Source organism: Corapipo altera, unplaced genomic scaffold (genome assembly GCF_003945725.1).
Source record: "Corapipo altera isolate COAL_440 unplaced genomic scaffold, ASM394572v1 271, whole genome shotgun sequence".
NCBI lineage: Eukaryota > Metazoa > Chordata > Aves > Passeriformes > Pipridae > Corapipo > Corapipo altera.
Window position 1 is genome coordinate 2,878,055 of NW_020884935.1, and position 13,711 is coordinate 2,891,765.

The 13,711-nt window shown below is 53.8% G+C and overlaps 1 protein-coding gene across 1 annotated transcript in view; it reads left to right on the forward strand.

Annotated features, from left to right (window-relative positions):
* Window positions 1–165: 165 nt before the first annotated feature.
* The window catches only part of DHRS11 (dehydrogenase/reductase 11), a 23,097-nt gene continuing 9,551 nt past the window's right edge, over window positions 166–13,711 (forward strand). The window contains exons 1-2 of the mRNA XM_027660305.1: window positions 166–328; window positions 11,240–11,449. Coding sequence (XP_027516106.1) covers window positions 197–328; window positions 11,240–11,449 — 342 coding nt within the window. The 5' untranslated portion in view covers window positions 166–196. The remainder of the gene's footprint in view (window positions 329–11,239; window positions 11,450–13,711) is intronic.

The window sequence follows — 13,711 nt, forward strand, 5'->3', positions numbered from 1 at the left end:
CCCACCCTCGCTCCCTTTTCCCACCCTGGGGCTGAGCCCCCGCAAACTCAGCGCACGCACCGGGAGGGGGCGTGTCCCCGCGATGGGCGTGTCCCCCCGCGATGGGCGTGTCCATGGGCGTGTCCGGCGGGGCGGGGCGGGGCGGGGCGGGCGGGCGGTGCATTGTGCGCGGCGGCGGCGGGGCCGGGCCGTGGCCATGGAGCGCTGGTCCGGCCGCGTCGCGCTGGTCACCGGCGCCTCCGTGGGCATCGGCGCGGCCGTGGCGAGGGCGCTGGTGCAGCACGGCATGAAGGTGGTGGGCTGCGCCCGCAGCGTCGACAAGATCGAGGTACCGGCGCCGGGGAGGGCACCGGGGCGGGGGCGACTCCCCCGCGAGGCCGCGCCGGCGGCGGGGCCGCTCCCCGGGTCACCCTCGCCGTGTCCCCGCCGGGGTGATGTTGAAGCCCCCCCCCTTTCCAGCAATCCCCTCCCTCCATCCCCCCCGCCCTCCATCCCTACCCAGCCCCGGGCTCTCTCTCCCGGAGCCCCCGGCCCCGACGGGAGGGTGGGAGTTGCCCGAGCGAGGAGCGCGTTCAGTTTTGGGGTGTTTTTGGTTTTTTTTTGAGACGCTTCTTATCGTGGTTAAAAATAGCACCTGCCCGGCCGGCCCCGGGAACGGGAACGGGCTGCGCGGGTTTGGGGCTTCCAGCCCTTCGGCTGTTTGGGAGACGGGATGTTTTTGTGATTTAATGATAAAACAGAGTTTCAGCCCTTTGGGTCCTTAACGTGTGGCTCGCCCCGACGAGGAACATCGCTAAAGCCGCGTCAAAAACCTCACGGCGTTGGCTTGAAAATAAAGATGCTTAAAAGAAGTGTTTTCTCTCGATCCTTCTTGTATTGGGTGCGTTTTGTCGCTCTGCCTTGCCGTGGCATGAGATAAGGCTTATTTGCTATTTGAGAAGTTTCCACTGAGGTAGGAAATAAGTTGTAGTCAGCTTAAATATTGCCGTGCTGGTTGTTTGGTGCCCAGGGATGCAAAGGAGATCTGTACAACACCCAGGGGTTGTCTTTCCTTAGCCAAGGTGATAGGGATTCACCCTGACTGCACCAAGAATAAATTATCCAAAATTCACAGGAACCAAAGCTTGGCATTGGTGGTGTTGCTGAGTGGGGTTGAGTAAAGGAATACTTGGAAGAAACCGGACTTTTCCCCCTTTTTTCACTGTGGATCAGAAAGATGCCACTTGCAGAGAGATCACACCAGCATGACTTATTGAACTGTCCTTTGGGGCTTTGCTTCTAATTTTGGACTTCCCAGCTTTTTGCTGCTGTGGTTTGCAGGGAAAGCTGAGCTCTCCAAAGGCTCTCCCACGTGCAGCTGACGGTGTTTAATGTGCTTCTGCAGCCTGGGAGGCTCCTGGAGCCCCACGGTGCCTGGCAAAGGATACTGTAAAGGATGTTGTTGTTTCCCGTTCCCCTCCAAAAAAGACAACAGAGTTATTTCCAATATTGCTGTTTCCAGTAGTGCCTTTTCCTTGGGTTTTGTTTTGGAATCTTTTCGCTTGGTAAAGAAATCAGTGAAACTTGCTGTTTTCCTTCGGTGCTGCAGAAGAGTTTCCTTCCTTTCTGAACCTTTTCTGGCCCAAACACAGCATGGATTTAGGAATGGGAGTTCCTGTTTGGCTCTGCACCGGGTGCAGCCACGCTTGGGTCAGTGATTTCTGGGGTTGCAGGGGGTGCACAAGTGCTGAGCAGTGCTGGGGCTGCTCACACCTCCCAGCCCTCTTGTCGTGCTTCAGAAACACGTGTTCCCAGGGCAGCTGATGTTTGTCCTTGTTTCCTCCCTCTTCCCTGGGACCGAGGTGTGTCTGCAGTGTGCTGTCATTTGTTTTGGTGGGTGTCTGGACTGTGTCTTGCTCCGTTGCTATTCTGGGTTTATTTATTGTGAAGCATGTTTCCTTAACGAGGAAGAAAATCCCAGAAGCGCTGCCTGCTCGGGAAAGGGAAGGTGGTGGAGCGGGAGGTGACCCAGGGTCACTCTGGGAACGGGTCCATCACCTTGGCCTGGCTGCCAGGGACGCTGTGTCAGCACAGATGGGGCTTTGTACCAGCTCCATGCTTCAAATGAGAGCTGAGCTTTCCTCCAGGTGCTTCACCTTGGGGCTTTCCTTTAAAAAAAAAGAAAAAAGGAAGATATTCAGTCTTAGGACTGTTGAGCTGCCACCGAGGGTTGGGATTTTTGGCTGCTGGAAGCCACGTCAAGGAGCAGGAGCTGGTGTTGGGTGTGGGATGACTGTGCTGTGGCTGGCACTGTGGGTGATGCCAGACCCCATCCCTGGAGCTGCTGCAGGGCTCCTGCCTGCTGGAGGGGCGTTGGATGCTCCGGGCAGGAGAAGGAGATGGGAAGGGCTGTGCCATCAGCGCCCCGTGAGCGTGTTCTCACCTTGGCTGGTTGCTGCATAACCAGAGCCATCCACAGCCTCCACTCCTCTGCTCTCCCTGGCTCCTGGTTTCCCGAGGAGGATGGGATCCATGCAGGAATCCTTGGGATTCCGGGGATGCTCCGATTTGGGAAGCACAGCTCGGATGTAAAAGGCAGGATGAGGTTGCAGTGCTGGTGTCTGGGGCTGGAATGTGGTGATGGAGGGACAAGAGGAGAGGAATATGAAGGAGCTGAGGGGTTGGTGTTGTCAGAGCATCATGGCCATAGTTCATAGAATCATGGAATGGTTTGGGTTGGAAGGGACCTTAAAACTCATCCCATTCCCCCCCTGCCATGAGCAGGGACACCTTCTACTATCCCAGTTTGCTCCAAGCCCTCTCCAGCCTGCCTTGGACACTTCCAGGGATGGGGCAGCCACAGCTGCTCTGGGCAACAAAGTGGCTGCAGGACAAATCTTGTTGCTGTATTAAAAGTGAATAATTTGCTAAATATCAATGTGGATGATGTTGAACGTGATGATGTTCAGAGGAGCAAACTCTGAAAAATATATCAAGGCAGCTTGAAATGGAAAGGGGGTAGAGAGTAGGGTTTAAACCCAGGAATACAATCCTGACTTTTTAGCAGAAAAGCATCTGTTTTCATCAGTGTTCTGCACGAGTCACCAATTTTAAGGTGAAGTGGCTGGAACCCCTCTGTGTTGTGGTTTTATAACCCACAGTAAACTGGTGACTGATAGAGCAGGTTGTCTCGTGGAGGGATTTTAGCTCGGGCAATAAACACTATGTCAAGATTTCTTAATCTCTTGGAAAATCAGATAAGGGCTTGAGGCAAGATAACAAAGGAATTGCAAAGTTGCGGGTTTGGCACTAAACCTGTGTCGAGACCCCAGTGCTCTTTATTTGACTTTTGAAATAAAAACGTTAATGCTTAAAAAAACCTGCAGAAGTATCCTTTTTTCCCTTGCAGTGGCTGGATTTGCAGTGCTGTCCCTCCCTTGCTCCCAGGCAGCCTCGTGTCCCCCCCTCATGCAGCTTTTTCGAGCGGAGACTCTTCCTGCGGGTCACCCGGCGGTGACTTTAATAGTCAGACATCGAGGAATGAAATATAATTAAAAATGGCTTTATTTTACTTTTGCATGCCAGGAGGTAATTCAGGTTGAAGGCTTGTTTTAAATGTGAAGCCTGGAGGTACTAACAGCTGTCAAGGACTTTTTGGCGTGTGCTCGCTGAGCGTTTCCTGCTCCTCAGACACGGCCACGCGTTCCAAGTCAGGAGCTTTAATGAGGCAGCCAAGCGTTTTTAGCAGCCTGTAAGGCCAGGCTTTTGGGGGAAACTGCTCCCTGGGAGCTGATCACCTTCACAGGGACCCCTTTTTTGGTCACTGGGGTCTCCAGTGGTCAGGGAGACTCCTTGAGATTTACAGCCACTCCATCCTGCAGCCAGAAGGCAGAGGATCCCTCTGATGGCTTCACTTCCAGACTCCTCAACTTTCTTCCTCCCAGTGTTTTCCAGAAGTTTGTGTTTAGTGTCTGACTTCTTGCAGCAGCACAAAAAAGGGAGAGTTTCCACATGCATGTTCTCCCCCCCGCCCCAGCTGGCAGCCCCCTTTTCTGGTCTTTTATTCCATGTGATGCGTAAATTTTATTTCACAGGGTTTTTCCCAGGGATGGGAGAAGACCTGGGAGGGTTTGTGGTAAAAGCAGGTGTGGTAAAGGCACATGGGTATGCCATGGGTTTTCTCTTGGAGTGCAGGGAGGTACAAGGCAGGGAGCTGTTTCCAAAGGGTTTGCAGTTGATAATTTTTTTATAATTAAAATTAATGTATTTTTATATTTATATTTGTAGAGAATGGCAAAAGTGCTGGCAGGAGCTCTCCCTCCAGCTCCAGTATCAGAGCCCTGGATCCATGGCATGGCCAGGGCTGTCACTGATGGGAGATGCTCCAGGTGGCACAGTCCCACCTGCTTCAGTTCAGGCAGCACCTGATGCTGCCACACCAGAAATCTTCCAGCAGCTCGTTCATTCCTTGGATACCTTGCTCCAGCATGGCCAGGGACATCATGGATGTCGTGCTCCAAAAGAAACCCATTTTTTCCTCTCTTTGTTGGAGCGTGCAGAGCAGGGCTGTGCAGGGAGCAATAAATGTGGTTTAAAATGCAAGGTGTAGCCAATTCATTCCAATGCATTTGTGACAGGTATTGATCAAAGGTAACATTTATAACCAGGGACGGCTTTGCCAAGGTTAGATCTCGCTCAGGAAACAGCCTTTGATAAGCTGAGCTGTTGATTGCAGGTTGGAGCAGCCCAGTCTCTGAAGGGGTCAGTGCTCTCTTCCCTGAGTGCTGGGGCCGTCTGGGAGGAGGAAGAAGGAGCTGAGTCTTCCTCGTGGGATCTGAGCATCCTGAGCAGCCATCTGGGGGCTCTCTGGCCACCTCCACCCAGCACTGCCCAGGCTAAAGGTGCAAGGGAGGTGCAAGGGAGGCTCCCGACCCCTTCCATGCTCCAAGCAGTTAATTAACAGCTACTTGTTTCATAGTAGGTGAATGTGGATTTAATCACTTGCATGGTTTAGAGGTCACCTGGTGACATTTTGGCCTCCCCTGTGGGTGTCCCCGGTGGGGTCTGTCCCTCTGCCCCACAGCCAGGGATAGGTTTCATGGGGTGTTCCCAAAAACACAGGTTTCACCTCTCTTAAGGCAGGAGGAGCAGCTTCAGGCAGGATATTCCCAAGGCATGGTCCCTGTGTAATAAATGACCTTCAGAATCTCCTTGGCCTCTGGAAGGGGTTGTTTTCTGTTTCACAAGGCCTTGCCTCAGGGATGGTGGGTACTCAAGGCCTCTCAGGTGCTTTTATTGCCACTTGTCCCTGACCAGATCCTTTTCTGATAAACAGGAGAGATCCCATAATTGCAGTCTTGAGTGGTGGGAACAAATGCTCTGCTGTCCCCGTGGTTTTCCTGAGGCATGTGGGGGAAGAGTTGGTTTTAAACCAGGTTAGAACACCCCCTTTTTCCCCCAAAATGTGCTTTAAGGTCTTATTGCAGCAGCCCCCCCTTCTCTGCTCCTCTCTTCCACTGGGCTTTGCAGCAGAGCAACAATACCAGGGCATGTCATGCTCACAGCCCTAAAAATAAATAACTGAGGCTTTCCTGGGATTTTGGAGATGGGATGGGATGGAGTGTGTGTTCTGCTGTGTAAGGAGGCTGATCTGGGAGCTGTCCCGTGCCTGTTTCCCTGTGTAAAACCTGGCAGCTGCCCTGGGAAGGTGGGAGGGTTGTGTGGGAGCAGCATTGGACATGGAGGGGCTGTGTTTTGGATTTATGGAGAGTATCCTGGAGCAGGGAGGTCTGAAAGGAGCTGGCACAGCATTGGGGAGAAAATATTATGGTGTTTTTCCCGGGTCTCTTTCACAGTTTAAGCTCTGCAGAGAGCAGTGGCTGTGCTGAAGTGGAGCTGTCACCCTCATCCTTCCAGTGCCCACGTGGGAAGCGTTACCGGTGATTTCCTGGCTGGCAATACCATCCTTGGTCCTGCTCAGCCCCGGGTGGGTTTGTGCCCACCCTGGGTCTGTAAAATGGGGGCAGAGGACCTGTGGTCTTGCTCCTGCAGCCAGAGCTTGCTCCCCGTTGGGCTCTGGCAGCTCAGCAGCAGCTCTGCCCAGCTTAGCTGGGGATTAGCCCTGGCGCGGCCGTGAGCGGCGTTGGCGTTGGGGCAGATGTTTAATCACAGCCCCTGCAGCTGGGTGGCCCTGGAAGTGCCAATCCTGGTGGCTGCTCTGCTCCCATGCGAGGCTGGGACGTGTGGGAGCCCCCCTGGCACCCATCCATGGGTCCTAAATCTGGGCTGGGTCAAAATTCAGGACCCGTCATCTGGATTTTGGTGCCGGGGCGCTCCGGGGGCTGGCAGGGGAAGGCCCCACGCCCCTCCCGGCGTGAGTTAATCTGCCTGTTCAGAGAGGATTCCTTGGGATTACAGGGGCGGGCGGGAGCGATGGGACACAGCGATGCTCCCGCGGGGATGGTGCTGGGAGAGCGGGAAAAGTCCCGGCTCTGCCAGCTCTGGAGCGGGGCCAGGGCCACGCCGAGGGGTGTTGAGAGGAGAAGAGGCCGATCTCGTGCTCTGACGTTGGGGACCTGCTGTTCTGGTACTGCTGGTACAACTCTGGGGGGACAACCGTGGTCACACCAAGGGGGATGCTCGGTCCTGCTCCGTGGGTCTTCCTGGGACCCCGAGCTCAGAGCTCAGTGGTGGGCTGTCATCTGCTGCTGCTTCATCAGGATGCTGGGACTGGGAAGGGGTGAGTCCCCCAGTGATCTGGGAATGAGTCCTGGATACCCTCAGGGGTGCTCCCAAGTCTTCCTCACCCTGTGTGGTGACAGACTCAATTCTGTTTGTTATTCAGGGTGAGGATGGGCTGGTTTCCTGATATACTCAATTATAGACGTTATTCAGGGTGGGTATGGGCTGGTCCCACCTTGGACCTTCACACCTTGGATCTTCAGGGTATGGCTGATTTCCACGGACCTCTGACCACACCTCGGACACGTCGCCGGGCACCTCCGACCTCCCCTGCTGCGAGATCAGCTGGAGTCTGGCTTGATTTAATTCCAACAAATCATCTTCCCTTGCTCCCCGTGTGTGGGGATGACACACACGAGGCACGTGCTGTGATCTGAGGGTGTCAGGCTGGAGCTCTGCCCTCCCAGCCATGTGTTTGGGGTTGCCTTGGCAATCCGGGCGCTGCTCCAAGGGCTGGTGGAGCACCAGGACAGCGGCTCCAGCCTCAGTCAGAGCTCTGGGGCTGCCTGAGGACACCAGGGAAGGGTCCACATGCCGGGTTAGGTGGGACCAGGCTGGGGCTGGGGCTGAGGAGCAGCCAGGCTCCTGTGGGGCCGGGTTTAGGACAGTGGCACCTCAGAGGGAGGCAGAGATATCGCTCTAATGAGCTGTCATCGGGCAGCAGCGTCTCCTCCCCCACGCCAGCCTGTGGCGACATGATCTGAGCAAGCAGGGAAAAAATAAAAGGTGCCTCCAGCCTTGACGTGAGTAAGGAGGGGTTGTGTGAGTGCCTTGAGGCAGCAGGGACCTCCAGGCACTGCCAGTGGGGCGGGCGGGCTTGTGTGTGGCGCTGGAAATTGAAAATTAAGTGAGCTGGGGAAAACATAATCTTGGGTGTTTAACTACTGAGAAAGGGCTTGGAAAAGAGCAGTGTGAGTCTAGAGCAGTGTGGGAGGGCAGTCAGCAGCTCTGGGGATGGGTGACTGCTCAGCTGGACCCTGTTTAGCAGGAGTCTGGCTCCAGTGCCTGGGAAGAAGGGTGAAGTGATATTTATCCTCAGATCATATGTGGGCCATAAGTACCCACAGCTCTAGGAGGGGGCTCAGTGTGGTTATCTCCGTTTTCCACTGGGGACACAGCTCTGGATCTTGCCCACAGAGCACTGTGGAAATAAACCCCAGCCTAGTGCTTTATTCACTTTACGTCTCTTCCTCTATTATCCTGTTGTACTGTTATTAAATCTTAATTAAAAGAAGCTTCAAACTTGCCAATCAGTGAAATGAAAGGGTTTGTAAGCCTCCAGTTTTCTTCCACAGCTGTGATGCTGTTCATTAGGATTTCTCTCCTTCATTTCCTATGGATAGCACAAGTAATTGGGGTGACTTCGGTGCTTTTCCAGTTGGTTTCTTGGTGCAGTTCTGTATTTTAGCACAAGCTCTATCAGTAGGACTCAAGCACCTGTGATGAATGGCAGGTTAGATTAAAAATTACCTAATGGTTTCTCCTGGCTTTACTCTCTCTGAACTAAACGTGTCTGAAGTTAATGGGATGGTTTGCCAAATAAAACCCTACGTGACTTGTCTTTTTTTCCTTCCCTTAAGAGTCCCTTTCCGTTTTTATATCAATTAGTTTTGTAAAACTGTTTTATCAAGACTGATTGTAGATGCAAGGCACTGTGCCCATTTCAAGTGTCATATGCACAAAGAGCATTAACCCCTTCTGGGGAAAACTGATGGAGCCTCAGTGTACCAAAACCACCCCATGAATGCGAGGCATCCTTTCAGACTGGGTAGCACATCAGAATTGAGGGGTTGCATCCACGGCAGTGGATGGCTCCAGGTTAAATGTTTTAACATCTATTTCTTCCTTATGTTGCATTATCCCAGTTTGTACCAGCAGCAGTGGCTCCTGGCTGTCCATTCCCAAGCATCCAGTGATAATGGTGTGGGACAGAGGTGCTGGAAGTGTTCAAGGCCAGGTTGGACAGGGCTTGGAGCAACCTGGTCTAGTGGGAGATGTCCCTGCCCATGGTAGGGGGGTGGAACTGGATGGTCTTTAAGGTCCCTTCCCACCCAACCCATTCTGTGATTCTGTGCTTAGGCTTTATTTCAGACTTTCGTCTCCAGCCACTGAAGGCTCACTGGCTTTCTCTGTACTGGTGTTGCATTATGTGGTGACTCTCACATTGTTTATGAATTGTGGAGAACCAGCTTTTTTTTTCTTTCCTCCCTGTGCGTGGTGTGCTCAAAGTGAAATGAGAATTAATTGAGTGACTTAACGGGTGCTCTGAAAAAAACCCCCTGCAAGCTCCGTGACTCAGAGAGTTGCTTTTCCTAAGTCTTCTTGAAAACTTGCCTGCAGTTGATGTTTCTTTGAAGAGCCCGTGGTGATGACTCTTTATCTCTGGATGGCTGAAGCACGTTCAGCCCCCCTGGATGTCAGTGGTGTTCAGCACTTGGTTTTCAAAGAGAATTTGTTAACACAAGTGCAGGCTGAGAGATGAAAGGAGCCGTGTTGAGTCTCATTTGAGACACCAGACAGGAAAAGAAGGATCTCAAGAGATACTTGATTTCCTGGTCAGCTGTGGCAGAGAAGCCTTTCTATGATGGGGAGAGACCTTTCTCTTGGTGCATCTGGAGACTGACTGGGAAAACGGGATGGGCAGCTCCAGCACCACAGTGCTGTCCAGAGCACACAGGACGGGTCAGGTTGGAGGGGACCACAGTGGTACAACCCCCCTGCTCAGGGAGGGGCATCCTAGAGCACATTGCACCCCTTCTTCCATCTGCCCCTTCATCTGGGCTGCAGCCTGTGGGCAGTGGGATGGAGAGAGCCCACTTAATTAGCATTACAGTGATTCTCCCCATAACCTTGGTGCCAGGGAAGTGGCTGAGGGACCCTTTGCCCATTTTTCCCTCTTTTGTCTTTGCAGGAGCAAGGCCCCATCCCTGGAGTGGTTTAGCACCTTCCAGCAGCCCTTCCTACTGCTTTTAATTCTCTAAGTGCTGCTTTTGCAGATTTTTTCCCCCCAGCTGGTTTTTTTCAAGCGTGTACTCTTGATCTTTGAAAGGAATATATTTTTTTTCTACCATTATCAGCACAAAATCAACAACACTGTGTGTACAGCAAAGTGCAGCCAGCCCCGGGGGGGCACAGAGAGGTAGGATTCAGTCCCTGGGGCACCTTTGTTCGGGCAGAGATATTGTCTAGCTCAGCCTGAGCAGAGCTCTCCAGGGATCCTGATGCTGCTGGGATGGATCGATCTCCAGCTGAACTCGGCGTGTCCGTCCCCTTCTCGCTTGGTGCTGTGAGAGCAATAATAATCATTCTTGTGTTACTGCAGTGCCTCCCCTGATCTGATAGTCAGAAAGGAGAGTGGAGTCTGGAGCTGTAGAGCTTGGCTGGTTTTTGGCTTGTGGTCTTTGGAAGGTGTGGGTTCCTGGAAAAGGCAAAGCAGAACAGCTTTAAGCTCACTGCTCGGGGCCTTGGCCCAGCTCTGGGGTGGGCTCAGCTATTGGGAAACACTGAAAATCATTTACCAAACAGAGTAATTAAAATGAACACACTCGGGGCACAGAGAGGGGTTTGGAGCTCCTGGAGCCTCTGTCCCTGTCCTGAGCAGGCACAGCTCCCAGCCCAGAGCTGTTCCACAGCCACCTTCGTGTGCAATCACTGTGGCGAGATTCCTGTGCTGGGCCTCGCTTGCTCCTCCTTTTATGAAAGGCAGTGAATCGCAGTCCTTGGAATGCAGGGAGGAGCTGAGAGGAGTGGGAAAGCCGCCCGTGGCAGGAGCAGAGCTTTATTGCACCCGCTGCAATGTCACGTCGGCCACACCGCCGTGGGCGACGGCGTTCGAGTGATTTGGTGGACGTTTGTAGCCAGAGTCCATCTCTCCAGACATCATGTGGCTCTGGCCTGGCGCTGGGAGCTGTCACTGTCGCTGGTGTGACACATCAGGGATGAGATGCTGCTTCTCATTAGCATCAGGGGGGTAAAGGGCATCCTGCGGAGGATGTGGGGCGGTGGCTGCAGCGCCGTTAACGCGGGCGGGCAGCAGCAGCTCTTGCCTTTCCCCTGCTTTATATCACCCAGCCTGATAAGAGATTGGGACGTTTGGAGGAATTGTTGGAAATGGCTAATGAGGGATTGCCAGGCGTGGGACTGCCACGTCCCTTGTCCGTGCAGCCGCCCGGCAGAGCTGCAGCCTGGTGCCACGGTAGGATTTGTCTGTGTTTGCCAGCACTGTTCACCTTGAGCTGTGCTGCCTGGAGTTGATGGACGAGCACTGAGGGTGTCCTCAAGCTCAGTAAAGTGAAGGCTGAAGCGTTCAGCGTTCAGCCTCTCTTGGGTATCGATATTTCCTCTTTCTTAACGAGCACCACCGTGGTTCTCCCCTGGCGCCTGCTTCTAATCCCGGCTCACACAAAGCCGGCCGTGGTTTGTCAGCCCTGAGGTGTATTTTACAGGGAATGGCTGGACAAGCTGCTCCACGAGGAGAGGAAGCTGATGGCTGTTTTCTTCCTTCCTTTCTCTTCCCTAGAAACTGGCAGCTGAGTGCCAGAGCGCCGGCTACCCGGGGACCCTCATCCCGTACAAGTGTGATCTCTCCAACGAAGAGGAGATCCTGTCCATGTTCTCGGCCATCAAGACCCTCCACCAGGGGGTCGATGTTTGCATCAACAACGCGGGGCTGGCCCGCCCCGAGCCCCTGCTCTCAGGGAAGACGGAGGGCTGGCGGACCATGATAGACGTGAGTAGTGCCCCTGAGGGAGGGGGAGCTGGGCCAGAGTTCTGTTTCTTCTGGTGCTGTTGTCCCATCTACTCATTCTACGTGTGCAGAGCTGAGCATCTGCTTCCCAGCCTGCTCTGACATGGCCTGGGTTTGCTGCTTGAGAAGTGGAAAGACATCCCGCCCTGCTGAGCCACAGGCCTTTACCCTGGAGTGTGGAAATGCTCAGTGCCTTCAGTACCTCTTCCCTTTAGCTCACTGGCTTTCTAGAGGGTGATGAGCCTCACTCTTTTTTTCTTCAATAAAACAGGAAATCGAATGCCAAGTGCTGGCTTTTGTAGCTAATCCTGTTAGTTGTAGCAGTGGGTTGTAAAATGGGCAGATTCTTTTTGGCTTAAAAAGCTATAACGCTTTTTGTCTTTATAGCTTAATTTTCTGCCCATAATCTGGTTAGAGCTGGATGTGAGCAAGGCTGTTTCGTGTGCCAAAGTGGGAGTTGTGCAAATGGTCCATCCCATTTACAAGCAGCACCTCTCCCTGGGTCTTCCTCTCCTGAGGGGCTGCTGGGCATCTTTTTTGGGACTTCACCATTTTTTGTCATCATGGGGCGGCCCTTTTCTGCACAAACCAGTGGCAGCCACAGCTGTGGGACTATGGGGCAGTCTGTGTGTCCTTGCAATGGCCCTTTCTGCAGCTCTGGCCAGTGAGGTGCTGAACCAGGAGCTTTTCACAGAGGTGATTTCCCCTCCTGTGCCACCTACTCCTGTGCACGAAAGCATCATCCTCACAGGTGGAGGAGTGGAACTTAGGGCTCTGAGTGATCCTTGTGGCACCTCCAGCAGCTCTGAGAGCTTGTCCTAGTGAAGGGAAGGACATGTCTGTTGGAAAAGCTGCTCAGAGCTGTGGACTCAGGGCCACTCTTTCTGACACCAGAGCTGGCAGGATCTGTCAGCTCCCGAGGGCTGTTCATCCAGCAGCAGCCTCGGGGGCTGTGCAGAGCAGAACACAGAGGCACTTTGAGGCCTCAGGCTCCTGCTGCCAGGGCAAGAGCTGCCATATCCTGGCTAATTAAGTTCTTGTTAGGATTTTGGCCGGACTGCCGGCCGCTGTGACTGCAGCCAAAGCAAGCTCAGCTCAGCTTTGTCTGCCCAGCCAGGCTTTTGTGGGCTGCCCAGCCCGGGTCACTGCACAGCCGCATCTCCCGGGCCCCGGTTGCCATGGAGTCTTTAAAGAAAATTAAGTGAAGTGTAGCTGAGGCTGAGCTGGAGTTTAGGAGGGCACTGCCTGGCGCTGTCTCGCTGCGAGCCGGGCCCTGGGGGTTGCCTGTGCCTTATAAACTCCTCGTCCAGGTTGCTGTGACCATGTGTGGGTGTCTCTGTGGGTGTCTCTGTGGGTGCTGGGTGTCCCCCCGTGCTCCTTTGTCTTTGTTCTTCTCACCTTTTGTTCTTTGTCAGGTGGGCAGGCTGAGGGGGACATGTGGCTTTTCCCAGCTGAAGGCCCTTCCCCTCCCTGTGCTCCCTTCCCTGGACTGCTGGGGTGGGAGCACTCCCTTTGTCTCACCTTCCACCTCTCTTGGGGAGAAAGATTTTGAAATTGGGATTGTCCTGTGTGAGACACTTCAGTGTTGGTGTTTACAGTGGCTCAAAGTTTGGGAGCCTGGGGGATCCCCCTCCTTGTGGGTGCTGCTTAGGGGTTAAGGATGGGGTGGTGGCCCCACAAGGGCAACCTTAGGAAACGGGGCTGGGAGTGTGTTTTACTCCCAGAGGTGATCTGTACAGCTCCATCCACTCTCATTGCTTGGCAAAAATGCTGTGGTAGCACTGGGGGCAGCCTGAGACACCCGAGATTTCTTCCTTCGCTTGCAGATATTTTCCTCTCACCACCCTCCCAGCAGCTGGTGGGTTTGTTGTGTAATGGAATAACCCCTTTAATGCAAAGGTGAGGCCCTGGGGAGCTCCAAACGCTTCACCCACCTCAGCCTGGGCAGCCTGACAGGCCTGGGCTTTGCTTTTGGTCCTGCTGGTGAGTGGGAGGAAGAGCTCAGGGTAATTCCTTTCGTTGTGTGCCCTTGTTTTGTGGCTGCAACTTCCCTGCTTGGAAATCTCTCTCTCCTGGCTGTGCAGGCACTGGAGTGGCAGCGCTTTGGGGAGGGGTGTGCAGTGACAGTGGGTTTGGGGAGGGATGTGCAGTGACAGTGGGTTTAGGGAAGGATGTGCAGTGACAGTGGGTTTGGGGAGGGATGTGCAGTGGGTTTGGGGAGGGATGTGCAGTGACAGTGGGGTT